General features: G+C 42.4%; 1 protein-coding gene across 11 annotated transcripts in view; it reads right to left on the bottom strand.

The window, feature by feature from the left end:
- Poc1b (POC1 centriolar protein B) overlaps nt 1–26,176 on the bottom strand; it is a 108,613-nt gene that overhangs the window by 37,321 nt on the left and 45,116 nt on the right. For all 11 annotated transcript variants that reach the window (XR_008221653.1, XR_008221652.1, XM_052753204.1 and 8 more), the window contains exons 5-9: nt 17,225–17,332; nt 16,982–17,097; nt 8,782–8,915; nt 5,666–5,734; nt 4,640–4,792 (exon numbers count right to left, since the gene is read on the bottom strand). Coding sequence is in view for 9 of the 11 variants with exons in the window: in XM_052753204.1 (XP_052609164.1) it covers nt 4,640–4,792; nt 5,666–5,734; nt 8,782–8,915; nt 16,982–17,097; nt 17,225–17,332 (580 nt within the window). In the remaining 2 variants the exon portion in view is untranslated. The remainder of the gene's footprint in view (nt 1–4,639; nt 4,793–5,665; nt 5,735–8,781; nt 8,916–16,981; nt 17,098–17,224; nt 17,333–26,176) is intronic.

Here is a 26,176-nt window from a genome sequence, read left to right as displayed (position 1 = left end):
TTGAGTTCCATATGCAACTCATAGAGAGTGGTGATATTCAAGTGGCCACTTTGAAATTGAAAGCAATCAAGATAATGATTTTATTAATACTTTTGACTTAAGTACGGTGCCTTCTAACATTCTGCCAGGCCTAGAATAACTATCTGATCCCCTGGTTTCACATGGATCTATCCCTTCAAATGCTTCTGTTTTTTCCATTAAATATGCAGAAAGGGACAAGATTACAAAGGACAGTGTTATGCAAATGTTATGCAAATCACGACCACCCTGTGAAAGCAAAGTTGTTTTGTTTTGTTTTTCCTGAAGCGGTACAATGCAGTTCTCTCTTGTGGCAGCTGGTGAGGCTGACATGGACTACTATTCCTAACGTATATGAACTAGGTGAAGACCCCTGGATACATGGCGCTTTCCCAACATCATGGAAAGACACTGTTCTGGGCTTCATTTTAATTAGGATGGACTGCTTCAGCACCATGTCTGTCAGGAGACCACGGGAGGGGGCCGCAGGAGGGATGTCCACACCGCAAGGTTTCTACGAGCCACGCCTTCTTCCTCTGGTGTATTCTCAGAGCAGTTTGGCTGTCACCGCTTTATTGGTGTAAGGATTAGTAATTTCCACACCTGAGACTGTGCACGGTTCCCTACCTTCATACAAATGGGGCAGTTAAAGCTGGCAAGCTAAGGCCAGGCGGTGGTGGTGCACGCCTTTAATCCCAGCACTCGGGAGGCAGAGCCAGGCGGATCTTTGTGAGTTCGAGGCTAGCCTGGGCTACCAAGTGAGATCCAGGAAAGGCTCCAAAGCTACACAGAGAAACCCTGTCTCCAAAAAACAAAACAAAACAAGCCGGCAAGCTGATGGGCTTTGCAAAGGCCAAACAACTTCATGCAGAAGGTTAAGAAAACATAATAAAAATATAAATCATAGGGCGCCGAAACTGCTCCAAACTCAAAAATGAAACAATCTTGGCTACTACAAGAAGAGAAATTACTTCAATACTTTTTGTTAAAAATAATTTTGTATTTTCTTTAAATTCTGAACACTCAGAATGTTTTCAGTTTTAAAGTATTTCTGAAGTAATGTAAGCCCACCTCCCTAAAACTTTGAAAGAAATTGTAACCCACAGAATCAAGTATTTTAAAACATAATTTAAAGTGAGCATAGTAATTTTCTCCTGATCTACACTACATCTACATGAAGTTTTAGTTTTAAATTAAACAGTATTTTTCTTTCTGTGAAGGATCTATATTCATTAATTTGAAGACTTTCTTGATAACTGGGCATGGTGGTGCACATCTTTAATCCCAGCACTCGGGAGGCAGAGGCGGGCCTGGTCTACAAAGGGAATTCCAGGATGGCTATGGCTGTTAGTTCCACTGAGAAACCCTGTCTTGAAAAATCAAAAACCAAACCAAAACAAACAAACAAAAAAACTCAAAACCTTGATACCCAGTTTTTTTTTTTTTTTTTTGGTTTTTCGAGACAAGGTTTCTCTGTGTAGCTTTGCGCCTTTCCTGGAACTCACTTGGTAGCCCAGGCTGGCCTCGAACTCACAGAGATCCGCCTGGCTCTGCCTCCCGAGTGCTGGGATTAAAGGCGTGCGCCACCACTGCCCAGCCCAGTTATTTTTTTTTTATAACACTGAAAATACGCTTTCTACAAAAAAGCATTATATTTTGCTTTATTGTGAGCTTATTTTAAAAACGAGATGATTGGCTGTTTAATTGCAGAATCCTTTTACTTCTCTGGCACAGCATTGGAAAGTGTTTTACAAAAGTCAGTCACACTAGACAGTTAACTCAAACAGCTGATATCTAGAGGTGATTTAAACTGGATACCTAAGGCCAACTTCCTCCAGGCCACACAAAGTGTTCAGGCATATTCTCTGCACTCTGTGCTGTGTCACTGGCCTCTAGTTCCATAATGAAAAGACAGTTTTTAATAGAAATGCAAGTGCCCATGTGAAAAGTAGTCGGGAGAGTCTTTGTGCAGTCTGGGTCATCCTGACCGGATCACATAAAGGAGCCTGGGTGGCTTCAGGGCTCTCCACTAAAGAGTCAGAACAAGCTACTCAGTCACCCTATTGACATTTTAAAGTCTAGCTCTGCTAAATGGACCCGAGCTAACAGTAAACCGGAGTAAATGGTTTGTTTTTTTGTCTGGGCCTGGAGAGCACAACGCCAGGTAAATATCACTCAGCCGTAGCTCTACCGCACAAGTCACTTGGGTGAGTGCCATGTAAATGACATGGCCAGGGGTTTCTTTATCCTGATCCGGCCCAGCTAAGCCATAGAAATGCTAAAGTAAAAGCCACCAAGGGCCAACAAACTTACTTTGGTAACACAAGAAAGGGACACTCAAGGAAAATGTATATATCTCCACATTTATTCTGTGTTCTATCTGACCACAGAAGGCCAACTTAACAACTGTGACAACTGAGGAAAAAGATAAAAGATTACATTCTTCGGCTGGAGAGATGGCTCAGTGGTTAGGAGCACTGGCTGCTCTTCCGGAAGACCTGGGTTCGATTCCAAGCACCCACATGGCATCTCTCAACCATCTATAACTCCAGTTCTAGGGGATCTGACACCCTCTTCTGGCTTCTAAGGGCATTGCGTGCACATGGTGCACACATACATGCAGGCAAAACACTCATACACATGAAATAAGAATAAATAATTCTTTTAAAAATTATATTCTTCGTTCAAAGAATGAATGGAAAAATGAGGGCTAGGAATATAGCTCTGAGGTGGATCACTTGTAGCATATAAGAGGCCTTGACCTGGATCCACGGCATCAAACACACACAAGTGCATGCATGCACGCACACATGCATAACAATGACAAAATATGAAATTCCCAAATTCAGCTGGATTAGACAAAATTTAAGAAGGAACCTAGGTGTGATGGTGAACACGTGGAAGTCCCAGCACTTGGGGATAAGGAGTTCCGAGTCAGTGTGAGCGAGCATTGAGAGCCGTGTTTCAAAACAAGCAAGGACAGCGAGAACACCCAGAGCATGACGTGTGGATGCTTCAAGCGAGAGGAGTGGAGAGGCCTGACAACGACCAAGAGTGGTGAAACCAGCCCTAAGAATGACTGAGGTGGGGACTGAGGTGGGGCATCACTTGGGCTACTGCATTCAGATAAAGTCTCCGTGCTTAGCAGCCGGGGATCAGCACTTGGGAAACAGTGGTAGACAGATTAGGAGTTCAAAGTCATCCTCCACTACAAAGTAAGTTCAAGGCCAGTCTAAGCTACAGGAGACCTCGTCTCAAAAACCAAAGCAACAAGAAAATATAAGAAAGCAAAATAACTACTCTAAAGTCAAAGCTCTGTAACAACATAAAACCAAACTCAAATGAGCAGGGAAATCGTGATTTCTGATATCTGCTCTTGGAACAGAAATGGACTTGAAAGAACTGTAAAAGATGAACTAAGAAGCCTAACATGAGCTGAGGATTCAGCCAAAATGGATTTTTCATTGATGGGAGAAAACTTACATTGATGGGCTAAAAAAAGAGACTACATCAACAAATGCCTTCCATTCAACAAATGATAACAAGACTCGAATAGTGGCTCATGCCTGTAATCCTGGCACTTGGGAAACTGAGACAGGAGGATTATTGTTGAGTTTAAGACCAGCATGGTATTTAAAGCAAGAACCCAACAAACCACTCCTGGAAAGGTAAACGATTACAAAAATGAATTCATTTAGGAAGCGTGGTTGTGTGTGTGAAATAAAGCCAGAGGACAACTTGTGGCAATCAGTTCTCTCTTTCCACCATGTGGGATCTGGGGGTTGAACTTAGATCACGTCAGGCTTAGTGTGGCAAGTGCCTTTACCCACTGAGCCATCTTGCAGGCCTGGAAAGGTAAACATACATTCACACATACACACACATACGTGTATGTGTAAAAGCAAGCAGCAATATGGTCTCAATCATTAATAGGGCCTCAATTACTCTGTTTAATGCTAAATAATATTTTCTTTAAATGTCTATAGGTAGATTTGCTAGTTTGGTTGGCTATAAAAGGTTTCTGGAATCCTGTTTCATTAGTTGGCACACAAGCGCGTGCCCCTCGGTCCTATTACCGAACTACCTCTCTCCCCAGGTGACCGCTAGGAAGCAAGTTCAGACTCTGCAGCCTTAGACTTGATCTCTCATTTCTTTTTTTTTTTTTTTTTAAAGATTTATTTATTTATTATGTATACAGCATGTATGACTGCAGGCCAGAAGAGGGCACCAGATCTCATTACAGATGGTTGTGAGCCACCATGTGGTTGCTGGGAATTGAACTCAGGACCTCTGGACGAGCAGCCAGTGCTCTTAACCTCTGAGCCATCTCTCCAGCCCCCTGATTTCTCATTTCTATTCCTGCCAACACAATGTGTAGCTTTATTTCTGAGCTGTCAAGAAGCAAATTTGAGAGCTATCCGTACTATACATACTACTGTTCACCTATGGTTTTATTTTAGTAGTAAAAACAGACTTTCTCAAAGCTTTGTTGTTTGGGGGGGGGGGCGGGGGCGGGGGCAGGACCAGGTTTTATATAAATCAGTATAATTTTAAGCACCAGATTCCATAATAGCCTTACAGTGATCATAAAACATAGGACAAATGAGTACAACATACTCACTTCAACAGTCTCCTTTTTCTCTCCATGGGGATGTGGTGATCGAGGGTAGATGTCGAGAAGGTGTGGTGAGGAATCAAAATGCAGTCTTTTGAGGTTTCTTTTATTAGGATCTTTACAGCGCAAATGATTAAAGTTAGCCCTCCACAACAAGACCTACAAAGAGTCAAAGGTGTCGGTAGTTATTGGCCAGCATCTGAAACCACAGAGCTGATTTTAAAAAGCCAAACATCAAAAACTGTTCTGAGCAGTCAGAACGTCTGTGCGTAGAGACACACATGTCCATCACTGTTCTTCAATATTTTAGGCATGGCAGGGAGGAGCTGTAACATTCTGAACTGCTTTCATGCCCAACTTAAAACGTCTACTCTGAGCTGGGTGTGTAGGACACGTACTTGAGAGGCAGAGCTGGGAGGAACATCATAAGTTTGAAACCAGCCTGGCCTAGCTAGTGAGTTCCAGGCCAGTGATACACAGTGAGACAGACCCTGTCTCAAAAATACTCGCCAGACCCAAACTCAAACTACACCAAACCAAACAAAATTTTTACTTAGGTGGTATTTTATAAACTTAAAACACTTCTCTCTGCCCCTCACTAAAAGCCCCACACCATGCTTTTGACTTGATCATTCATTTTATTCAATAACCTGGCTATGAATGATTTTTGGTCATCTCATATAAATGTAGATTTGCCTCATCAATGATTTTGATTTATAACCCTCAGGCAGCTCAACATTTGAAGAAATAGGAAGTACAGACAAAATCTTCGGCAATAATTGGGGTAAGAGGGCACTGAAACTGGGCATTCAGTGTCAACCAAATGTATTGTTAAGTTTAAAATAGAGCAAGAGAAAATACCTGCGGAATTCTTAAAACTATTCAACTGGAACTATTTCAGCTATGTGACAGCAAACAGGACACTAACATAAAAACCCACTGGTAATCATCTCAACATGCACAGGCTAGCTAGTGATGAGGGTCCTAAAGATGTAAATCAGGTCCTTGGATCCAAATCAAAGGTGTACAGACCTGCGCATCCGCACCTCCTGACGTAAACAGCTCCCCATCCTTGGAGAATGTAACAGTAAAGACAGGTCCCTAAGAGACAAAGGGGAGTAAAGAGAAGAGTGTTGAGAGCTCTTTTCTCAAGGCCAACAGGACTGAGTGCCACTTCTGCGTTCTAATTTGTCACCCAGTGACTAGTGTCCGATGGGCGCATCCAGTAGCTAACAATGAATGGTGGCCGAGTGAAGATACAGAACCAACCCAAGTATGGTAGAACACAGTGTTAACAAACAAAAGAGGAACGGCCGTTTTCTCCTCTTAAGAAGAGTTTGCACATGTATAAGCTGGTAAGAATTTCTGTCAAACCTTTTCTAGCTTTCTGGTTTGTATTTAACCAATTACTAATAAAAACTAAACAATAAATGTGAAGCGATGGCATTGAGGGAACATGAACACAGGTCATTTCCTGACCATATCAGGCCCCACTGGGCGTTCTCTTCTGAAGCAGGCTACTGGGAGCCACTAAAAATTTAAGAACGGGACAGGAGGAGAGCGTCAAGTAGGAAAAGTCAGCAGTACAACCATGGCGATGAGCAGCCGGGAACAGCTGGAGGTCGGTGGGGAAGTTCTCATCTCCTGAGAGATAATAAGCACTTAAAATTCAACAATTCCCCTGAAGTTGGACATCTTCACTTTGCATGAGATCAAGATGCATAACCTTTCAGTCCATCAAGATTGGAGGAATTATTCCTCATCTTGAAATGTTAACGTTTGTTTATTTTATTTTATTTTTATTTATTTACTTTTGGGTTTTTCGAGACAGGGTTTCTCTGTGTAGCTTTGTGCCTTTCCTGGAGATGGAAGAGATCCGCCTGCCTCTGTCTCCCGAGTGCTGGGATTAAAGGCGTGCGCCACCACCGCCCGGCAAGTTTGTTTATTTTTTTTTTTAACACATACTTAAACTAATATACAAAGGTTTGGAGAGAACCTCTTGCTTTACTCACATACACCTGTGTTATGCATTAAGGGGAAATGCCCCCACAGGTTTCTATGCTTGAACACTTAACTCCCAGCTGGTAGTGCTGTCTGGGAAGGTATGGAGTCTTCAGGAGGGTGAAAGCGTGTCACTACAGGTGTGCCTCATAGTTTTATAGCCTGGTTCCACTTCATAGTCTCTCTGTCTCTGCTTCCAGACTAGCAGCGCAATGTGACAGGCTGACCTCAGGTCCCCGCTGCCTTGATGTCCCGACTACTGTAGACCACCCCTCCTGAAACTGTAACGGAGTACCTTTCTCCCTTCAGCTGCTTGCCAGGGTTTCTTATGAGCAACAGGAAAGTAACCAGGAGCCCTGTTACAGACTTAGACTGTAGCTCATACACACCTTTACTTCTAGATGGCAATGTCATCTGTGTGCATCGTTTTTCTCCTAAATGCTGTGCTGTTTCCCTAATTATGTAGTACTTTACAGATGTGTCAACCCTTAGCCATTGTTATTGACTGTCTTTATTTTCCCTAAATGCACGTGTGGTGACATTTTGTTTGTACTCTAACAAATAAAATTGGCCTGAAGATCAGAGGACAGAGCCAGCCGCTAGATTAAACATAGAGGCCAGGCAGTGGTGGCACATACCTTTAATTCTAGCACTTGGGAGACAGAGATCCATCAGATCTCTGTGAGTACAAAGCCACCCCGGACTATATGAGATTAATCAAGCCTAAAAGAGAAACAGAGCCAAGCAGTGGTGGCACACACCTTTAATCCCAGTATTTGGAGATCACACATCTTTAATCCCAGCACTAGGAAGGTTGAGATAGGAAGTGATAGGGCTGGGCAGAGAAAGGAATATAAGGCAGGAGGAGACAGGAGTTGGGCGCTTTTTTGGCTGAGGATTCAGAGGCATTCAGTCTGAGGATTCGGTAGAAGTAAGAACTCCAGTGGCTGGCTGCTCTCCTTCTCTCATCTTTCAACATTTACCCTGATATCTGGCTCCAGGTTTTTATTAATAAGGCCAATTACGATTCGTGCAACACGCACATGTCTGCATGTGACTGAGCTGGTTCTCTTTGCCCTAACTCTGTTGTAGAAGAAATGAACAGAGGAGGAAGTTGGGCAGGACAGATGGGGCAGAAAGAACCTTTCTCTTTCCAGACCACAAAGCCATTCTATTTTGAGCTATGAACAGCTTATATTCACCTAAAAGAAAATACCCAGTGTATAAGGCAGAAAACAAAGAATTTATTCTAAAAAGTTTACAAGTTTGAATATTTACCCATAAGAGAAGTTTACAGACTTAAAAATATCAATATTTTCCTAAACCAATTGAGAAATAAGACAAAAAAATAAGGAATACCAGAGCCAATACAAAGTTCTCTCCAGTAAGTTTGTTAAAAGGAGAATATTGCTTATCTGGGAGGCAAGTGGGCGTTCTAGAAACAATATCCAGAAGGAGCCAGGTGTGATGGCCCAGTGACAGGCCACACTGAGTAAGGACAAGTCTTTGCACAGAATTATCAGAGGAAAACAGTAAGGGCCAGGTCCTGGGCAAGAGCAGGCTCCCGGGCAAGGGCAGGGGAGCAGGTGTTAGGCTCCGATTGCTGAATTTCCCTAAACTCACCAAACAGATTAGGAAAGGAGGGATGGGGAGAGGAGGGAGGGGCTGGGTGTCAGAGGTAGTGAGCCAGCATCCTCGTGAGGGAAATATACTCCATCGAAGCTATAGCCTGGGATACCCACGGTCAGAACAGTACAATGGCTAAAGTCATTGTTTTTGAAGAGTTGCAATAAATATTACTTTTAAGAGTTGCTTCTAGAGACTAAAAAGCGGCGTACGCCTTTAATCCCAGCATTCGGGTGGCAGAGGCAGGTGGATCTCTGTGAATTCAAGCCCAGCCTGGTCTACAGAGAGAGTTCCAGGAGAGCCAGGGCTATATAGAGAAACCCTGTCTCAAAAAAACAAACAAACAAACAAACAAAAACCCTAAAACTTAAAAGTAAAAAATCAAATTCTAGGAGTAGCAGCAAATGTACATTACTACTAAAAAAAAAAACAAACAAAACAAAACTAATAAAGGCATATAACAAATGGGACCAAACTTTAAAGAGTATCTTATTACAAAACAGAAATCTTAGTGTTGATACCGTATGTCCTTGAAGTGTGTATATGAGTCTTCCCTCTAGGAGATCCAGAATCTTAAGTGTTCCATCAGAAGAGGCAGTGACCAGGCTGTTACCCAAAGGGTGGAATGACAGACAGTTCACACCGCAGCTGTGAACTAATTTGTAGGGGAAAAAACACAAAAAATTCAGGAAACAATGTTTTTTTTTTTTTTTTATGATGTCTTTAACATCGTAACTGTAATTTGATATAACTGGCCTTCAATGTTGTCAGAGAAGGATTCTTAAGTTCGAAGCATTTCCTTTGCTTTGGTATCAGCATTGCTGTGAAGACAGGATCGGTCAAGGCAGCCTCTCTGTCACAGCAAAGCCAGAGCTCCCCAAAGCATTTAAATGTTCTAACATCATGTGGCATGAAGCTTCCAGCTAGAGACAGAATCACATGGAAATGAGAGCATGTCACAAAGAGAATATTATTGGGCACACAGCTATAAAGTCTTTGGCTATATTATCAAAATAATTAATAGCTGATTATTATCAGTTCGTATAAGCTCTGTAATTCAGCCTCACATTAAATTTAAAGAGCAGCTGGGTACTTGGGATTACTGAGTGGTGAGTGTGGAGGCATATGTGAAGGAGAATTCACTTCTGGACACCGTCCTTCCAATAGGCGGCAGTACAACATAGTGATCAAAAACGTATGGTTTCTAGACACGATGTCCCACAGTCTTAAGTTTACTCCATCAGTTTTCTTACCCTTAAAACTAAAAGAAGTAATGATGCCTACTAGGAACTGTATAAGGCTTGACTTGTTTATCTGCTACATAGAAATCATGGAGTAAGTGGTAGAGATTATCTTCATGCACAATAATGTAGATTTAATATAGAGCTAATATAAACCTAGAAAACCATTTCTTTCTCTTCCAGCTTTAGTACATTCACACAGAAGGAAGCTGGTTTCCTCCAAGTTAGCTATTCCCATTCATTTGGGATTACATCAACTACTGATTCTCCCACTGAGCAGGCAACCAGAGCGTGAAAACTACCATAGTAACTTTGTTTTTACGGTTCCCACGTCAGTTTTAAAGTCCCTTTAAAGAGATGGATGGGATGGGGGGCATGACACCAGACCCCTTTATCTATTCCTCTTCCCAATGTGGCCACATTGACTATATCTGACTGTGCTTTTCAGCATTCTTTCTCTCTTTAATTGGCATACTGGGGGTGTGTGGCCAAGGTGAGCTTTTAGGAGTTGCCAGGGCCAACATTTCTGCCCTAAAATCTCTGGGTACAACTTTGTCAAGCTGAATCAGGATCAATGACACCTTTTTCGCATCATCCCCTCAAGCTCATCAAGCCTGGATGGAGGGGAGAGCCTGGTGGTCCCCACAGCCGCTGAATCACTTTTATTCCGGGAACTTTTCTGATCTCTCCACTGTGGCTGAGTTCAGCTGCTTTCTGCTTGGATTTGGCGAGCTGGAGAGAGGAGTGGTTGGCCTCTTCAGGCCCTTGAATCTCTCCCAATCAGTGCACTTGAGCCCGCCCTTTCTTTCCCCTGTCAGTTCGGAGGCGCTTTGGAGCTGTCTGGGTTCCTTCTGAACTGGTTTGAATTTCTGCGGTCCCTTATCTTCTGAGCCACTACAGAGTCTTTAAACCTTTTGGGGATTTTCCGGTATGATAGGGATGGCCGAGTTCCGTAATTCTGTGTTGGTAACTAGTAGAGAGTGGATATAAGGTATACCAAGACATAGCAGTGTTTGGGATATCTTAGTGTAGTTTGTATCACCATGGAATATGAAGTTTGTCCTATCTTGGAACCCTTAGGGAGTATTCTCACTTGTCCTTTGTAGCTTCTGGTGGCTTACCTAAGATTGCACTGTGAGTCACGTAAACTCTTTTTGTGTGCCATATTATTTTCACTCCATTGGAGTCCATGATGACTGCCTTAACGGAGACTGAAAACTACTTGGCTACAGCAACAGTCCAGTTAGAAACGAACTGAGTAGAAGAGACAAATGTTCCCTCTGGCCTGCTCTGGGGGACTAGAGTCTTGAGGTGTCAGGCCATGGGCTGTGCTGAGGTCTCATAGGGAACCACAAAGTGCATTCGTGGCTTGGAAGGACCCCAACAGTTCAACCAAGAGGTGCCCACACTGCACTCCTTCGTGTTGGGGCTTCCTGAGACATGTCCAGGGTGACACTCTAAGAAGGAATCATAATAATATTAAATATTACATCTTACTGGCGCAATACTTGTTGAGTATCTGTGTACTCGCTTTGGCTTCCAAGATGAGCCTCTAGTCAAAAGACTAAGAAAATGGGGACAAAAAAAAAAAGGCCACACACGCAAACTGCCATTCTTGGCAGGTCTACTTTGAAATGTATAGAAAAGAGTGTTGTGTGATGATTTTCAGACTACATATTTCTAGCAGTTGCTGTCTGCCTGGTCTGTCTGCCGCCCTACCCACCCACCCCCACTTCTCTACTTTGCTGCCGCCATTTTGTTTTGTTATTTTGAAAGGGAAAAAAAAAATAGCTTTTCAAGATCTTTTTTAGCAAGGCCTGACATGCAAGCATTTAAGAATTCAATGTAGATGGTGGAACTGAAGGAAGAGGGGGAAAGATTTTAAAACCAAGCTGTTGATGCCTGCTTAGATAAGGCTTGAAGGACACATTTTTCATTTAGTTTTGTAAGCAGGTAATCTTACTTTGCTTCATTCTCTCATAAAACCAATTTGAATCCAGCTCTCATTTGTAGTACAATTGAACTATTAACAACTGTGTTTTTATACATTGCCAGTTATAGAGAAATAGATTAAGACTGCTTTCTTTGCTGGGTGGTGGTGGCACACTCCTTTAATCCCAGCACTCAGGAGGTAGAGCCAGGAGGATCTCTGTGAGTTCGAGGCCAACCTAGGCTACAGAGTGAGTTCCAGGACAGGCACCAAAACAACACAGAGAAACTTTGTCTCAAAAAACAAACAAACAAACAAACAGATTCCTTTTTTCTGGAAGCTTTGCTTCTTTGCTGAAAGATTATTTAGAGTTAAATTTGTAATTAATACATGGAATTTTATATCTAGGAAATATAAAAGAATTTAAGCCATATAGATGAAAAACCTATGAAAAGGCATAAGGTTTTTTATTTTTATTAAATTAAATTAATTAATTAATTAATTTTTTTTTTTTTTGGTTTTTTTTCGAGACAGGGTTTCTCTGTGTATCTTTGTGCCTTTCCTGGAACTCACTTGGTAGCCCAGGCTGGCCTTGAACTCACAGAGATCCGCCTGGCTCTGCCTCCCGAGTGCTGGGATTAAAGGTGTGTGCCACCACCGCCCGGCTAAGGTTTTTTTATTTTATCAAGAAATAATTTTTGGACTGGAGATGTAGTAGAATTACAAGGCCCTCAGTTTAATTCTGAATCCTAGAGAAAACAAAACAAAACAACAAACCAATTGCCTATGAATACTTGCAAGTAAAGATGAATGGACTAATGGGTAAACTATGACTCAATGGTCCACACTGCAGCTTCCATGACAAGATTCTTCTCATTTATTTTTTGTGGTTTTTGTTTGTTTGTTTATTTCTGCTTTGTATTGTTTGGCTTTTGGTTTATCTTTTAAATTTGGTTTTGGATTTGGGGGGAGAAAGTTGCAAGGGCAAAGGGTGGATCAGAATGCATGATGTGAAACCCACAAAGAATCAATAAAAGTTTAAAAAAAAAAACCAAACAAACAAAAAGAAAAAACAATTGCCTAACTTCAAAAAGCTTTTGGGAAAGGTGTTTCAAAATATAAATTTGTCTAGAGGGTTTTCTAAGGCCAAAAGTTAATGTACCGTTGTAAGGCTTGAACCTAATTCTTTATATCTAAGGCAGTAAGACTTTAAAAAGCTATTGTTCTGCTCTTAGTAACCTGTTGATGGTAAGGGTTTCTGACCCAGTCTTAACAAAGTCAAGGTCTGCTCAAGTATTTGTTGAGTTAAAGCCTTTAAAGTGACCACTTTAGAAATAACTAACATTTGAAAGAAATTCTATTACATTTACTACCATATATGTCTATGTCTGGACATAGAGTGTATGTCATAACTTCATCTACACAGTATGTGAAAAATGCAGACTTAAAAACCATGCTAATACATTCGAAGTGACCAATAAATGTTCCTTTAAGTAATAATCTGTTTGGCTTGGGCGAGTAAGCATTTTGATTTTTGATTATGAGATGCACATGTACATCAGAAGACAAGTCTGTCTATGACACTAGCACTGGGCCCTAAATTGGTAAGCAATCTACAATTTTACTTTTTGCCTACAGATCTATTACCTTACTAAGTCAGAAAGTCCAAATTGCTTCAGAAGTAGGAGATAAACTTACATCGATGAAATGTGTAACTCTGATGCTAGTGGTTATGGGCTCCTTGGTAGGTTGAATGTATTTATGTTCCTCCAATGGATAAGCTTTCTTTTTTTCTTTTTTTCTTTTTTTTTTTGAGACAGGGTTTCTCTGTGTCGTTTTGCGCCTTTCCTGGAACTCACTCTGTAGTGCAGGCTGGCCTCGAACTCACAGAGATCCGCCTGGCTCTGCCTCCCGAGTGCTGGGATTAAAGGCGTGCGCCACCACCGCCCGGCATGGATAAGCGTTCTAGAAGGGAAATCTTGAGAACACTTTACTAAGTTTCCACCGTCCAAACTAGAACTGTGTGTATGTGTGTGTTCTCTGGGTGAGTGTGCCAGGCCAGAGGCTGACGTCAGATGGCCAGTCTTCCTTTATCTCCACATCAGCGAGACTTCTTATCTCTGCCCACACAGAACTGGGGTTATGTTTATGTTGCTGCACTGGGCTTCTATGAGACCTGGGGATCTGAACTTGGGCCTTCAAGGCTTGCACAGAAAACACTTTACCCACTACGCCATCTCCCCTACTCCCTCTAGAATTGTTAGTGGTACTAATCCTTTACCAGGCTTGTATTCACAAGTTCCCACTTGTATCTTGACTATCATTTCTTTCTTTTTTTTTTTTTGACTATCATTTCTAAGCAGAGTTAACTAGAACATTTCCCATTATATCCTCCAAGCATGCTTCCCTAGTCTTTAAAAGCACAGACAATGGGGATCTAAGGGGGACCTCTGTGGAACAATCTTTGTACACTGTCAATACATATTACTCCCATTGGTAACTAAAGAACTGACTGGCCTATAGCTGGACAGGAAGAGACTGGGCAGGAAAGCCAGACTAAGAGGATGCTGAGAAGAACAGAGTCTTGGGAGATACCACGAGACACAAAGCAAGCAAGATGGGAAGCACGTACATGAGGTAAACAAGCCTTGGGGCAGCACATAGATGAATAGAAATGGGTTAATTTAAGTTATTAGAGCTAGCTAAAAATAAGCCTGAGCTACTGGCCAAGCATTTATAATTAATATTAAGTCTCTTGTGGTTATTTGGGAGGCAGTGCTGCGACACAGAAAAACTCTACGTACAGAGGATATCTCCAAACAAGTCCATCTACTTTATTTAGAAAACCTTTGTTTACTCTTAGAAGACAAAATGACTCCGATGTATATATTTTTCAGGGCCATCTAGTATCAAATAATCAATTAGTGTGCTCCTCCCTGGGGAAGACTATTTCTTTACTCTCACATTCCTTAGTTGCCTGAAGTTCCTTATCTAGGTTGGAGGCCTCTTAGCTTTCTGTCTTTCCATGTCAGCATGTCTATTGGGGTCCTCCTTGTTCATCTCATGTTTAGGCTGCCATACTGGTGAGGCTTCATGGATGCAGCTTCTCACATATTTAGGAGACAAAATCTCACGGCAAACTCCCTGTTCCTCTGGCTCTTACAACAATCTTTCTGCAATGATCCCTGAGCCTTAGGAGGAGAAGTTGTGTTGTACGAATACAAGTAACATTACACAGACTGAGCAGGTTGTATTTATAATTTTAGGAACACACACACACACACACACACACACACACACACACACACACACTGCAACAATTAAAGAAAAAGAGGCGACAATTTGAAAGAAAGTGGGGGAGGGGTGGAGATGTCATTAAAGTTTGGGTATGCTGGCAGGAAAGGGAAGGGGAGAATAATATAATTTTATTATAATCTCAAAAATAAAAAAATTATAAAAAAGACAAAATTAAGCAGAACTTATATATAAAAGTATCCTGTTATTGATAAATTATATTCTTCTTTCAATGGATGCAAATTTAAATGTATTTCTAAGAAGAGAATTAGGATAGCTTGATGGTCATAATGTTGTCAATCGTAACATTGAATGTAATGAAATTACCAAGGCTATTTTGTCAATTTTCGACTTCCTTTTTAATTACTTTACAATTTTATGTGTAAAATGTTAAGCTTGCATGTATGTAAGTGTACTGTGTGTGCCTGGTGCCCACAGAGGCCTGAAGAGGTCACCAGATCCCCTGCAACTGGAGTTGTGGACAGTTGTGAGCTGCCATGCGGGTGTTGGGAACTGAACCCAGGTCTTCTACAAGATCAGCAAGTGCTTTTAACCACTGACCCAAGGCCCCAGTCTCATTTTTTCAACTTCCTGTAGCGTTCTAAATATGAGTGTTCTAAGACTTTCGGTTCCTACAGTTTTGATTCTTGTCCAAAGCACTTAGAATCAAACTCAGTAAAAAATGACCCTACTACGTATTTATTTTTCATCCCAAATGTCTTTAAATATTTGCTCTTGTTGGTAGTGATTTCTATTTTCTTTATAAAGTTTTTTCTGTTGTCTGCTAATACTCTGTATAAATACATCTTCTAACAAAATGACCTAAGGATTATCAAGATGCCAGGTTATCACCATTAGGACAGATAGAATTAAATTAAGAATGAATTCCAGCCTAAGGGCCTTCTATACTTCTTATTTACTTGAATTTGGCTCCAAAGGGGAAGGATGGCATTTAGGGAGCCTTCTTGACACTGGCTCCTTGTCATAGCTCATCTCCCCTCCCCTACCTGACACAGGACCAGATCAGATCAACAGGGACAGCTCTCAGCCTAGTGACTAAGGACAGTTATGATAATCACTAGATGATTAAACAGCCATGCCTTCAGAGAAAACTGTTCCTAGCGAATGGGGGATGTCTTCAGAGTCAAAATAAAGTCATGCTAGGCATGGTGGTACATACCTACAGTCCCATCACTTAGGAGGGTCATGACTGGGGCCAGCCTATATGAGCCCTTCCAAATGCAACTGCAGTCAAGGGATTATAGAGAAATGGTTCTTCAGTATGGTTGCCTGACACCTCCTTCCTCCAGCATCCATTCATTCTTAGTAGTCCATACTCAGAGCAATTAGCCAGGAAGATGTCTCCCTATAGATTTTATTTCATTGGATTTTTTTTTTTTTTTTTGGCTTTGGATGCTAGTATCCTATTTTGTATTAGGATTTCCACTTTTAGACTTAAACATCTGGCTCATTTCACACGGATGCCCAGTTATTACCGCCTGTTCTCTTCTCAAGCACTAATTTATTATTGAGCAATATCTAAACACAGGGAAAAACGGAAATGGGCGCTTAGAAGGTGCTTTTGCTAAAATGTCGGCTCTTTATTTGGGCCACAAGAAACTGACAGCCTGGGATCTTTGCCCTCATTTTGTGTCTCTCTGTCTCCTTAGCTATGGCTAAAAATATACACATAAACACATACATGTCCTAAACCTTGGACCCCTGGAAAAACAAAACCTCTCAGAACAGACCAATCTCCCAGAGGAGGATAATGATCCACGAAGGCGAGCCTCACCATGGGGCAGAAACGAAATGAGTGTAGGAAGCAGATTCATCCCCTCAGCAGAGGAATTAAAAGAACTGTCTCTGCCTCCTTTACAGACTCAGACAAGGAAGCCCTGGCCAGGACTGCTTCAATACGAACACCTCCTTGCATCCTGCCTCAGTTCTTCCTAAGCTCCCCAAGACTGACGTGCGGATCAAGGGGCCCTTTTTCTGTTTCACTCTCCGACATGGCCACACTGAATACATTTTCTGTCTCTGCTTTTCATTAAAACATAAAATGAACATCTTTTGTATCTTTCTTTCTCCTCTCGTTTCTTCTGGTGGTGGGAGTCAACTGCTGTGTTCTCTAGCCAGCTAAGACCAGCCTCTGACCCCAGGAAGAGATCTAAACCCAGCCACAAGCCTTTCCCAGCCTTTCCTTTTCCCAGCCATTTGACAGTGAAACTTCTCTCTGGTTGGGGGAACTGTTACCTTGATAGTGCTGGAGTAATTTATTCACTCTGATATCCCAGATTTTCACAGTGTGATCAGAACCTGCTGAGGCTATGCATGTACCACTAGGGTTAAAGTCCACAAAATTTGCAAATCTAGGAAGAAAGAATATGAGGGCTTGACATTTCAGTTTCTTTACCTTCATTTTAAAGTCTGAGCTGCTTATAATACACGATCTCCTTAGCAAGCAGATCCAAATACATGTACAGAGAATGAACTTACCCTACGGAATCTGAGAAGTTATTCACACACTGCTTACTTGAAGTATCCCAAATTTTGATAGTTTTATCCTCACTACACGACACGATTAATCTTCCATCGGGCGAGAATCTAGAAAGCAGAGGGTTTTACACGTGAGCAATTCTGGCTAATTACCACCACACAGCTCCACACCACACACAAGTCAGACTAGACAGACTGAGAGCAGAGGCCACTGTCACCACACTATATTGACCACACAGCAAAGTTACATTTTGTAACTGATATCTTTGCAACAACGTATCACCATGACAAACACTGGAGACCCTTGAAATACCAAACATGTCACATAGACTAACCATGTTCCTTTTTTTTCTGTTTCTGTTTCTATTAAATAAGTAATTCAGTTTTGTGGCTCTCCTGGAGGTTTGTGAATCAACTCGGCACTCCTTTCAAGCCAAATACCTTGTGTTTTTAAAAGTCCTTCATTTCCTGTTTGTTTTTAGTTTTCAATTTTTTTATTTTCTACCATTATCTATTCAAGAGATGTATTTTTTCTACTCATCCCATCAAGCTGGTAGTGAAGCTTTTGTTGGCTGTTGGATTGAGAATCAAAGTGAAATAACATCAATCCGATTCCTAAGGCCAGTGGCTTCCTGACAAGTCACTCAGAGAGCAGCTCTGTCCTGCTCCAGCTTACACCCCAGTGCCAGAGAGAGAGAGAGAGAGAGAGAGAGAGAGAGAGAGAGAGAGAGATTGATTCCAGACACCCTGTCTACTGCTCCTACACTATTTTCCATATTTATTCCTTATTTGTAACAACAATTGCCTTTTAAAGTCAGAACGATCGGAAACCAGACAGAAAACGAAGGGAAGTTTAGAAAGGGAACTACAAGCAGCTTCTTGACCAGCCGAATTTCCGCAGCTGTAAAGCTCAGAAAGGACAAAATCAGCTCACAGACCAGTGATTATGAGCACATTTATGTGTAGTTTAACTCCAGCCCAAAGTCCAGATTTCTGTTGAATTTTCAGTTTAGGTGTGGAATATAATTAAAGGTTTTATGTTTATTTCTCTACTCCTAACACACACATACACACACTCTCTCTCTTACATATACATAAAATTTGTATGTAATTTATTTTTATTTAATGTTCATTGGTGTTTTGCCTACATGTATGTCTGTGTGAGGCTTTCAGAAGCGCTGGCACTGGAATTACAGACAGGTGTAAACTGCCTTGTGGGTGCTGGGAATTGAATCCGGGAGAGGCCAGTGCTCTTAACCACTGAGCCATCTCTCCAGCCCCAACTTATTCTTTTTTTTTTTTTTTTTGGTTTTTCGAGACAGGGTTTCTCTGTGTAGCTTTGCGCCTTTCCTGGAACTCACTTGGTAGCCCAGGCTGGCCTTGAACTCACAGAGATCCGCCTGCCTCTGCCTCCCGAGTGCTGGGATTAAAGGCGTGCGCCACCACCGCCCGGCTCCCAACTTATTCTTAACAGAGAGCTAGAAATAATTCTTCACAACTGAAACGTTGAATCCCATACTTCTGAACTCACCATGTAAAAAAGAAAATCATACAGAAATATTATTAAGCTCTATGTGAAGCAAGCTCTTGAAATGTATGAAAATAATCCTTCAAGGAAGAAAATCTTCCATTCTTAGTAGTTTTCTATGACTTTAAAATGACAAATAATATTTTACTAATTTTTCCTCCAGAAAATACATGAGAAATACACAAATATGGGGAACAATATTACAGAAATATTTCAAATAGAAAACCTTATCTGACATGGACGTAGAAAAAACAACTGACTCATCACCTTCATGGAACTAAATTTTTCATAGTAAATATAAACTATTTTTTCACAGTAAATATAAACTATGCAGGAATCAATTCAAATTGCCTTTTTCTCCTCCTTCTGTGAGACAAGATCTCACTGTATCCTGGCTGCCCTGGAACTCTATGTAGATCAGGTTGGCCTTGAACTCACAGAGATCCACCTATCTCTGTGTCCAGAATGCTGGGATTAATGGTGTATGCCATCACACCCAGCAATCGTATTTCTTAATCAGCCTTGTTTTAGAAAAATTACTTAATGTGAAAATAGTAAGAAAAGAGACGAAGTTATTCCAGACATTTGGAGGAAGTAACACTAAAAGATTTAATCAACTGGAATGATGCAACACAAATCATCCTATTACAATTATTATTGTTGCTGTTGTTATTGTTTTAATTGTGGTGCTGGGCATCAAAATCTGAGTCTTGTGAATGATAAGCAGGCACGCTTCCACTGAGCTATATCTTCATGGCATTACTGATGAGACCATCACCACACTATCTTATCCATATTTATTGAGCCCACATATCATAGAATGGTTTTCAACACTTCACCGACAGAAGCTAATGTAATATTCAAAACAATCCTACAAAGTAGGTGCTATTGCTTGTCTCCCCATGCAGATGAGTAAATGGGGACATAGAAAGGAGTGTGGCGGTTTGAATGAGAATTTCCGTCTTTCAAATTTAAAAAATCAGATACACAGCCTCATGTATTTTATCACTTGGTCCCCGGCTGGTTATGCTGGTTAGGGGTGTTTAGTAGGTGTGGCCTTGTTGGAGGAAGTATATCAATGGAGGTAGGTTTTGAGACTGGCTTTAAAGACTCATGTCCTTTCCCATTGGATCTCTCTGCTTTGGCTTGTTCAAGATGTGAGCTCTCAGCTTGCTGTACCTACTGCCTGCTACCATGACCTCCCTGACATCATGCACTCTTCACACTCTGTAAGTCCAAGCAAACCCTTCCTTCTGTAAGTGGCCTTGGTCACAGTGTTTTATCACAGCAACAGAAAAGTAACTAATAGAGAATTTGGTACCAGGAGTGGGGTGTCATCGTTCACACCTTGACCATATTGTTTTTTGGAGGAATACTAAAAGATTCCGGAACTTCGGACTAGAAATGTGTTTGAATTGGTAAGCAGAGCTTAATGGGCCATTCTAGTGGGAGCTTTGAAGACAGTAGTGCTGACGCCAATGCAGAGTGTGGGGGCCCAGCTCAAGAGGTTTCAGAGAGGAACAATATTATCAACGGGCCCAGAGACTGTTCCTGCAATATTTTGTCAGAGAATGTGGCTTCTTCCTGCTGTTGTCCTAAGAATTTGTCTGAGGCTAAATCAGAAAGAAATGGACTGCTTTCTTTGGTGGAAGCAGCATAATATTGCTCTCTGTGGCATGGCTATTATTAATGACTGCTTTGCAGGTCTACAATGAAAAATAGCAAGCGGGGAAGAAAGAAATACAAAATGTACAATGTAAAGAGAAAAAGAGCACCAGAAAACTATAGTTGCCGTTAAGACTTGTTCTGAAAGAGATAAGGAGATAGGCACCAGGAAGTAGGGGCCTGATCTGCATTTTAATAAAGGGAAGGCTGACCTCAGGGCAAGACCCCACCCAGTATTTCCTCACTATGTCCCATTTCTCCTTTTTGGAATGGCAATATATATTCTGTGCCAGCATATGTTGGAAATATACAAATTGCTTTTTGATTTTACAAGAGGTTACAATCAAGAAATTGCATTTTGCATTATGATATGGCCCCAAGCCTACAGGCACCAGGGAGTAGAATGTGGCGGCTGAAATGTGAATTTCCCTGTGGGCTCATGTATTTGAATGGGTCCCGAGTTGGTAGTGCTGTTTGGGGGATGTTTAGGAGTTGGGGCCTTGTTGGAGGCAAGCTTTCAGAGTTTCAAGGCTTGTGCTATTTCCAGTTGGTTCTCTCTACTTTGTGCTTCTTCAGGATGTGAGCTCTCAGCTTGCCGCTCCAGATACCTTGCTGTCTCTGCTACAAGAGACTCAGATGTTCTGCATCTGTAAACCTGTGAGTTGCCTTGGTCTCAGTGTTTTTTCACAGCAACAGAGGAATAACTAATACAGGAGTAAGGAAAAGGTCCAGATGTGAATCAGGCTGTTGGTTTCCCGGCGTGCAACTCTCCGACAAAAGGGAAGTGTTTTCTAACAGCAAAAGCACTGAAAGTTCTGGATAGCTTCTATGTGATCCGTACCGTGTGTGTGTGTGTGTGTGTGTGTGTGTGTGTGTGTGTGTGTGTGTGTGTGTGTGTTTCTGTGTGTGTGTTAGTATTACAGAAAGAGAAATGGGAGAGAGAGAAAAGGAAGGAGAGATAGAGAGTGAGAGAACGAGAGAGACAGAGAGAGAGAGAGAGAGAGAGAGAGAGAGAGAGAGAGAGAGAGAGAGAGAGAGAGAGAGAGAGAGGAGAGAGAGAGGAGAGAGAGAGAGGAGAGAGAGGAGAGACAGCCAGCACATGTACACATGCACCATAGGTTTACTCCAGAAAGGTCTCCTACTGGGACGGGGCTCCCTGACTAGGCAGGCTAGCTGCTAATGAGCCCCAGGGATCCCCGGCTCCTCCTGTCCAGGGACGGGATTACAAATGCGCATGCGGCTTTTGCACGGTGCTGGGAATCAAATTCAGGTCCCGACGCTTGTACATCAAGCATTTCCCACAGTGAGCAATCTTCCCAGCCCCGCCTGGAAGTTTTCCAATGGAAGGAAAGCAGGAGGCAGTGCTGTGACACAGATGACCCTTCTTCTAAATGTCTGTTGGGGGTGGGTAGGAGGAGAAGTGGAAGGGAGGGGATTGGGGGTGGGTAGGAGGAGAAGTGGAAGGGAGGGGATTGGGGGTGGGTAGGAAGAGAAGTGGAAGGGAGGGGATTGGGGGTGGGTAGGTGGAGAAGTGGAAGGGAGGGGATTGGGGGTGGGTAGGAGAAGTGGAAGGGAGGAGATTCAGTTTAGACTTGATCAAAACACGTTATATGCACATAAGAAATCTCAAACAATAAAAACAAATAAGAGAAAAAGTACACACACTGCTATTGGTTGCTATTAGCAATTAAGTAAAACAAGCATGGTCTCTCTCCTTGTGACAGTTCCTGAGGAGGGCAGTCACTCAAAGATGAACAGAGTACCTGCCAGCTCCCAGCACAGGGCTGCCCTGGACAGGAGGAATGGAGTTAGAAGTGAGGTAAGATTTCTCTCTCATGGTGTTTTCACAAACGATATAATTAGAGATGTTGGCATCGGGATATTTTTAACAAAACAAACAGCAACAACAAAAACCTGTCCTCCAGAAGCTCCAGGGAAGACACTGAAATGTGTCAGTGAGCAAAAGCAGGTTCTCTTCAGTATGGAAAACTCTCCCTCAGCAGGAGATTCAGGGCTGGGAACAACTTCCTGGGACTAAAGGTATGAAGGGGCTGTGCACCCCAGGTCAGCAGAAAGGGCAGGAGGAGGCTGGGAAGCAGGTGCTGGGGGTGGGGCGGGGCGGGGCAGTGCAAAGCCTGAGGTCAGGCCTTTCCCTCCCCAGTCACTTTAATTCCTACATGCTTCTCCTCTGAGAGGTCCAAAGTGGGCGTGTTGTTTTCCTTTTCCTCCTCCTCCTCCTCCTCCTCCTCCTCCTCCTCCTCATCCTCCTCCTCTTCCCTTTGATTTTTAATTAGAGACTTCACAAATAAGTTAACATCCAAAAGACAGGTTTCTATTTGTCCTGCCTTTCATGAGCAAAAGTCAGACTTTAATTGCCAAGGTTCCAACGCCATCTAGCAGGACTGTTAGTTTTTAAAATGTTAGAAGGACCTAAAGTTGATACTGACAATGAATAGATTTTCAATCTCAATTCAGTTCCACTCCAGCACCTTTTAAGACTCCAGGAATTAGTCAGTGGTGACTAATGGGTTCTCTGAAGAGCACTTGACAAGTCCACCCAAAATGACTGTGAATCCCTTAATGATCATTGACACACCAAAAGAATGAAGACATTTTCCAACTTTTTTTCAAGAAAAACTGGTTTCCAGGTCTTTAAGAGTAGCCCAAATTAAACAGCAGGAACTCTTTAACTTGGAAACAACAGAAAGTTGTGTGTCCACACTCATACTTGAGGAACTGTTCCTCCTGGATTCTTTTCTTTCCTTATTTACGGGGGATGGAGAATCAGTGCTAGGCAGGTGCTTGATCCCTTAGTTACAGTCATAGCCGTCCTTTGACGGTTTCTGATTAGTCAATGTATTTTCTACAAAAAACACATTCTCAGCATTTAGAGCTCTAAGATCAAACCGTGTGGGTGTACTGGGTCTTGTTTGGTAAGCACTACGCCCTTAGCAGCAGGAGGAGGAGAAAGCCACTCAAAGTAATGAAATGCCCAGTACAGGCCTGGGTCCAGGGCCATTCCACTCTCCCCTTCCTCCCCTGGCCATGTAACCCTGTGAAATTCACTACCACACAGATGTGGTTTTCTCTTGGTGTAGTGAGAGTCTAGACTACAGGCAGATTTCAAACTCTCACACATGCCTTGTAAACTAGCAGACTCTTCTCTGATCGGATCTGTGCTTCCATCCTGAGGGTGAAGGTAAGGCAATGAAGAAAACATTTGTATCTCTTTAAAAGGTAAGAAGAGAAGCCATGTTGACTGTATTAGAATTCATCCCTGCAACGATCGGGAAACGAAAGTCAAGTGGAAACGGTAAAAGGGGAGTGAGCGTGGCACCGAACAGTCATTATTTTTTAGGTCATTTACCACTTACGTGCATGATGTCTCTCTTGGGACCTTTACTTATAAACACAGCTGCCTTCAGGGCGTCCCCTCTAGAGCACCCTGAAGCTGCCTCCAACACTGAACTCCATCTCTGTGCATCATTTCCTCCCCTAGTTATCTGTCCTCTTCTCAGGAATCAGTTTCTCTATCCAGAAACTACGCACTCATGGCTGATTTCTAGTTCTCTTCCACGTCTTCAACTTTCCCTCCATCACCATGGTCTCCTCCACCTGCATCTGGCACTGTGCTCACTCGTAGTCCACAGCAACAGAAGTGAACTCTAAATCTTCAATCAAATGCTGTGTGGCTTTACACCGGCTGTGGACAAAAGTCTGAGTCCTGCCTGCTGACAGGAGGCCCTCCAGGACCAGCCTATCTCCTCATCTGCATCCTGGGCTCTTCTTGGCACTGTACACATCTCCTCTCAGGGCCTTGCTCTTCCTCACAAGCTGCCCTGATGCTACTCCTAACTTTTTACCTCATTGAAAACAGCAAATGGCCGGGCGGTGGTAGTGCATGCCTTTAATCCCAGCACTTGGGAGGCAGAGCCAGGTGGATCTCTGTGAGTTCGAGGCCAGCCTGGTCTACAGAGTGAGATCCAGGACAGGCGCCAAACCCTGTCTCGAAAAACCAAAAAAAAAAAAAAAAAAAAAAAAAAAAAGAAAAGAAAAGAGCAAATGGAGCCAGGGAACCAGGGAGGCGGTCTTCAGACCCCCACTCTCCCTCTGCTCCTCCTCATCTAATGCCCCAGTTTCATCCCCAGATATGGAGCAGAACACTTGCTGTGACCTCCCCCTCCTCTCTGCCTCCATCTCCAGCAGATCACTCAGATCTCGTACAGCTCCCTCGCCATGCCCTCTCCAACTTCTGCAGACTCTCCACGAGAACCCATGGGACAGCTGGCCACCATCCCAACCAGAAGAGCAGGTAGGTCAACAAAGCAGGTAGGCAAGCTTCAGATCTTCACTCTCCTTCCTCTCCTCCAAATCCAATCCCTCAGTCTCATCCCCAGCTCTGTAGCAGACTACCGGCTGTGGCCTCACCTCCCTCTCTGCCCCCATTCCCAGGGGACTAAGCAGATCCTGGTGACACCCCTTGCTTTTCTCCCTCCAGTAGAACTCCCCCAGACCCTCCCTTCTAGCCCATGTCCATTCCTAAGTGTCAGCTCCCACCACCAGGAAATACATTCTACTCAGCACCACCAATGACCACACCTGACAGGATCTCAGAAGCATTCCATTCCAGGCAACCCACAGCCGCCACCCTCTCCTAAGAACCAGAAAGAACAACAGAAACCAAGGAACTGAACACGTACCTAACCAAGAGAAGACCAGATACCAGCACCTAGAATTACAATTATCCCAAACCCAGACACCTAGAAACCAATGAAAAAAAACACAATCAATAACAGGCAGGAAAATGTCTCCACTAACCCCAGCAAGTCTACTACTAAAACATGCAATATAGCTGAAGCATAAAAAAAAAAAGACCTTAAAATAGCCGTTATGAATATGTTAGAGGTCATGAACAGGAAATGAATAAATCCATTAAAGAAATCTATAAGAATACAAAGAGTGAAATAAAAACAATTCAAGACTTGCAAGTGGAGATAGAATCACTAAAGAAAACTCAAACTGAGGGAAAACTGGAAATGAAAAATTTAGAAACTTGAACAGGAAGCTCACAGGTAAGCCTCACTAACAAAATATTCAGGAAATCTGGGACACTATGAAAGGACCAAATCGACAAATAATAGGAATAAAGGAAGGAGAAGAAATCCAGGTCAAAGGCCCAGAAAAGATTTTCAACAAAATCATAGAAGAAAATTTCTCTAAACTAGAGAAGAGGCCTATCAAGGTAAAAGAAGCATACAGAATACCAAATAGGCTGGACCAGAAAATGAAGTCCCCTCAGCACATAATAACAAAACACTAAATGTACAGAAAAAAAAAAGAATATTAAAATATGTAAGGGGAAAAGTCTAACTTACATATAAAAGCAGACCTATTAGAATAACACCTGACTTTCCAGTGGAGATTCTAAAAGCCAGAAGGACCTGGACAGATGATGTTCTACAAACTCTAAGGATCACAGATGCTGGCCCAGACTACTATTCCTAGCAAACTTGTACAGCCAGTATGGAAACCAGTGTGGTGGTTCCTCAGAAAGATGGGAATTAATCGACTTCAAGATCCAGCTGTACCACTCTTGGGCATATACCTAAAGGACACTTCATCTACTACAGAGACATTTGCTCCACCATGTTCATAACAGCCAGAAATAGGAAACAACCTGGATGTCCATAAATGGCTGAATGGAGAGAGAAGATGCGGGACATTTACACAATGGGTTATTATTCAGCTGTTAAAAAAAT

The sequence above is a fragment of the Peromyscus californicus genome, unplaced genomic scaffold (genome assembly GCF_007827085.1).
Source record: "Peromyscus californicus insignis strain IS unplaced genomic scaffold, ASM782708v3 Scaffold_24__1_contigs__length_46423439, whole genome shotgun sequence".
NCBI lineage: Eukaryota > Metazoa > Chordata > Mammalia > Rodentia > Cricetidae > Peromyscus > Peromyscus californicus.
This window is presented reverse-complemented; position numbering and strand designations above follow the sequence as displayed.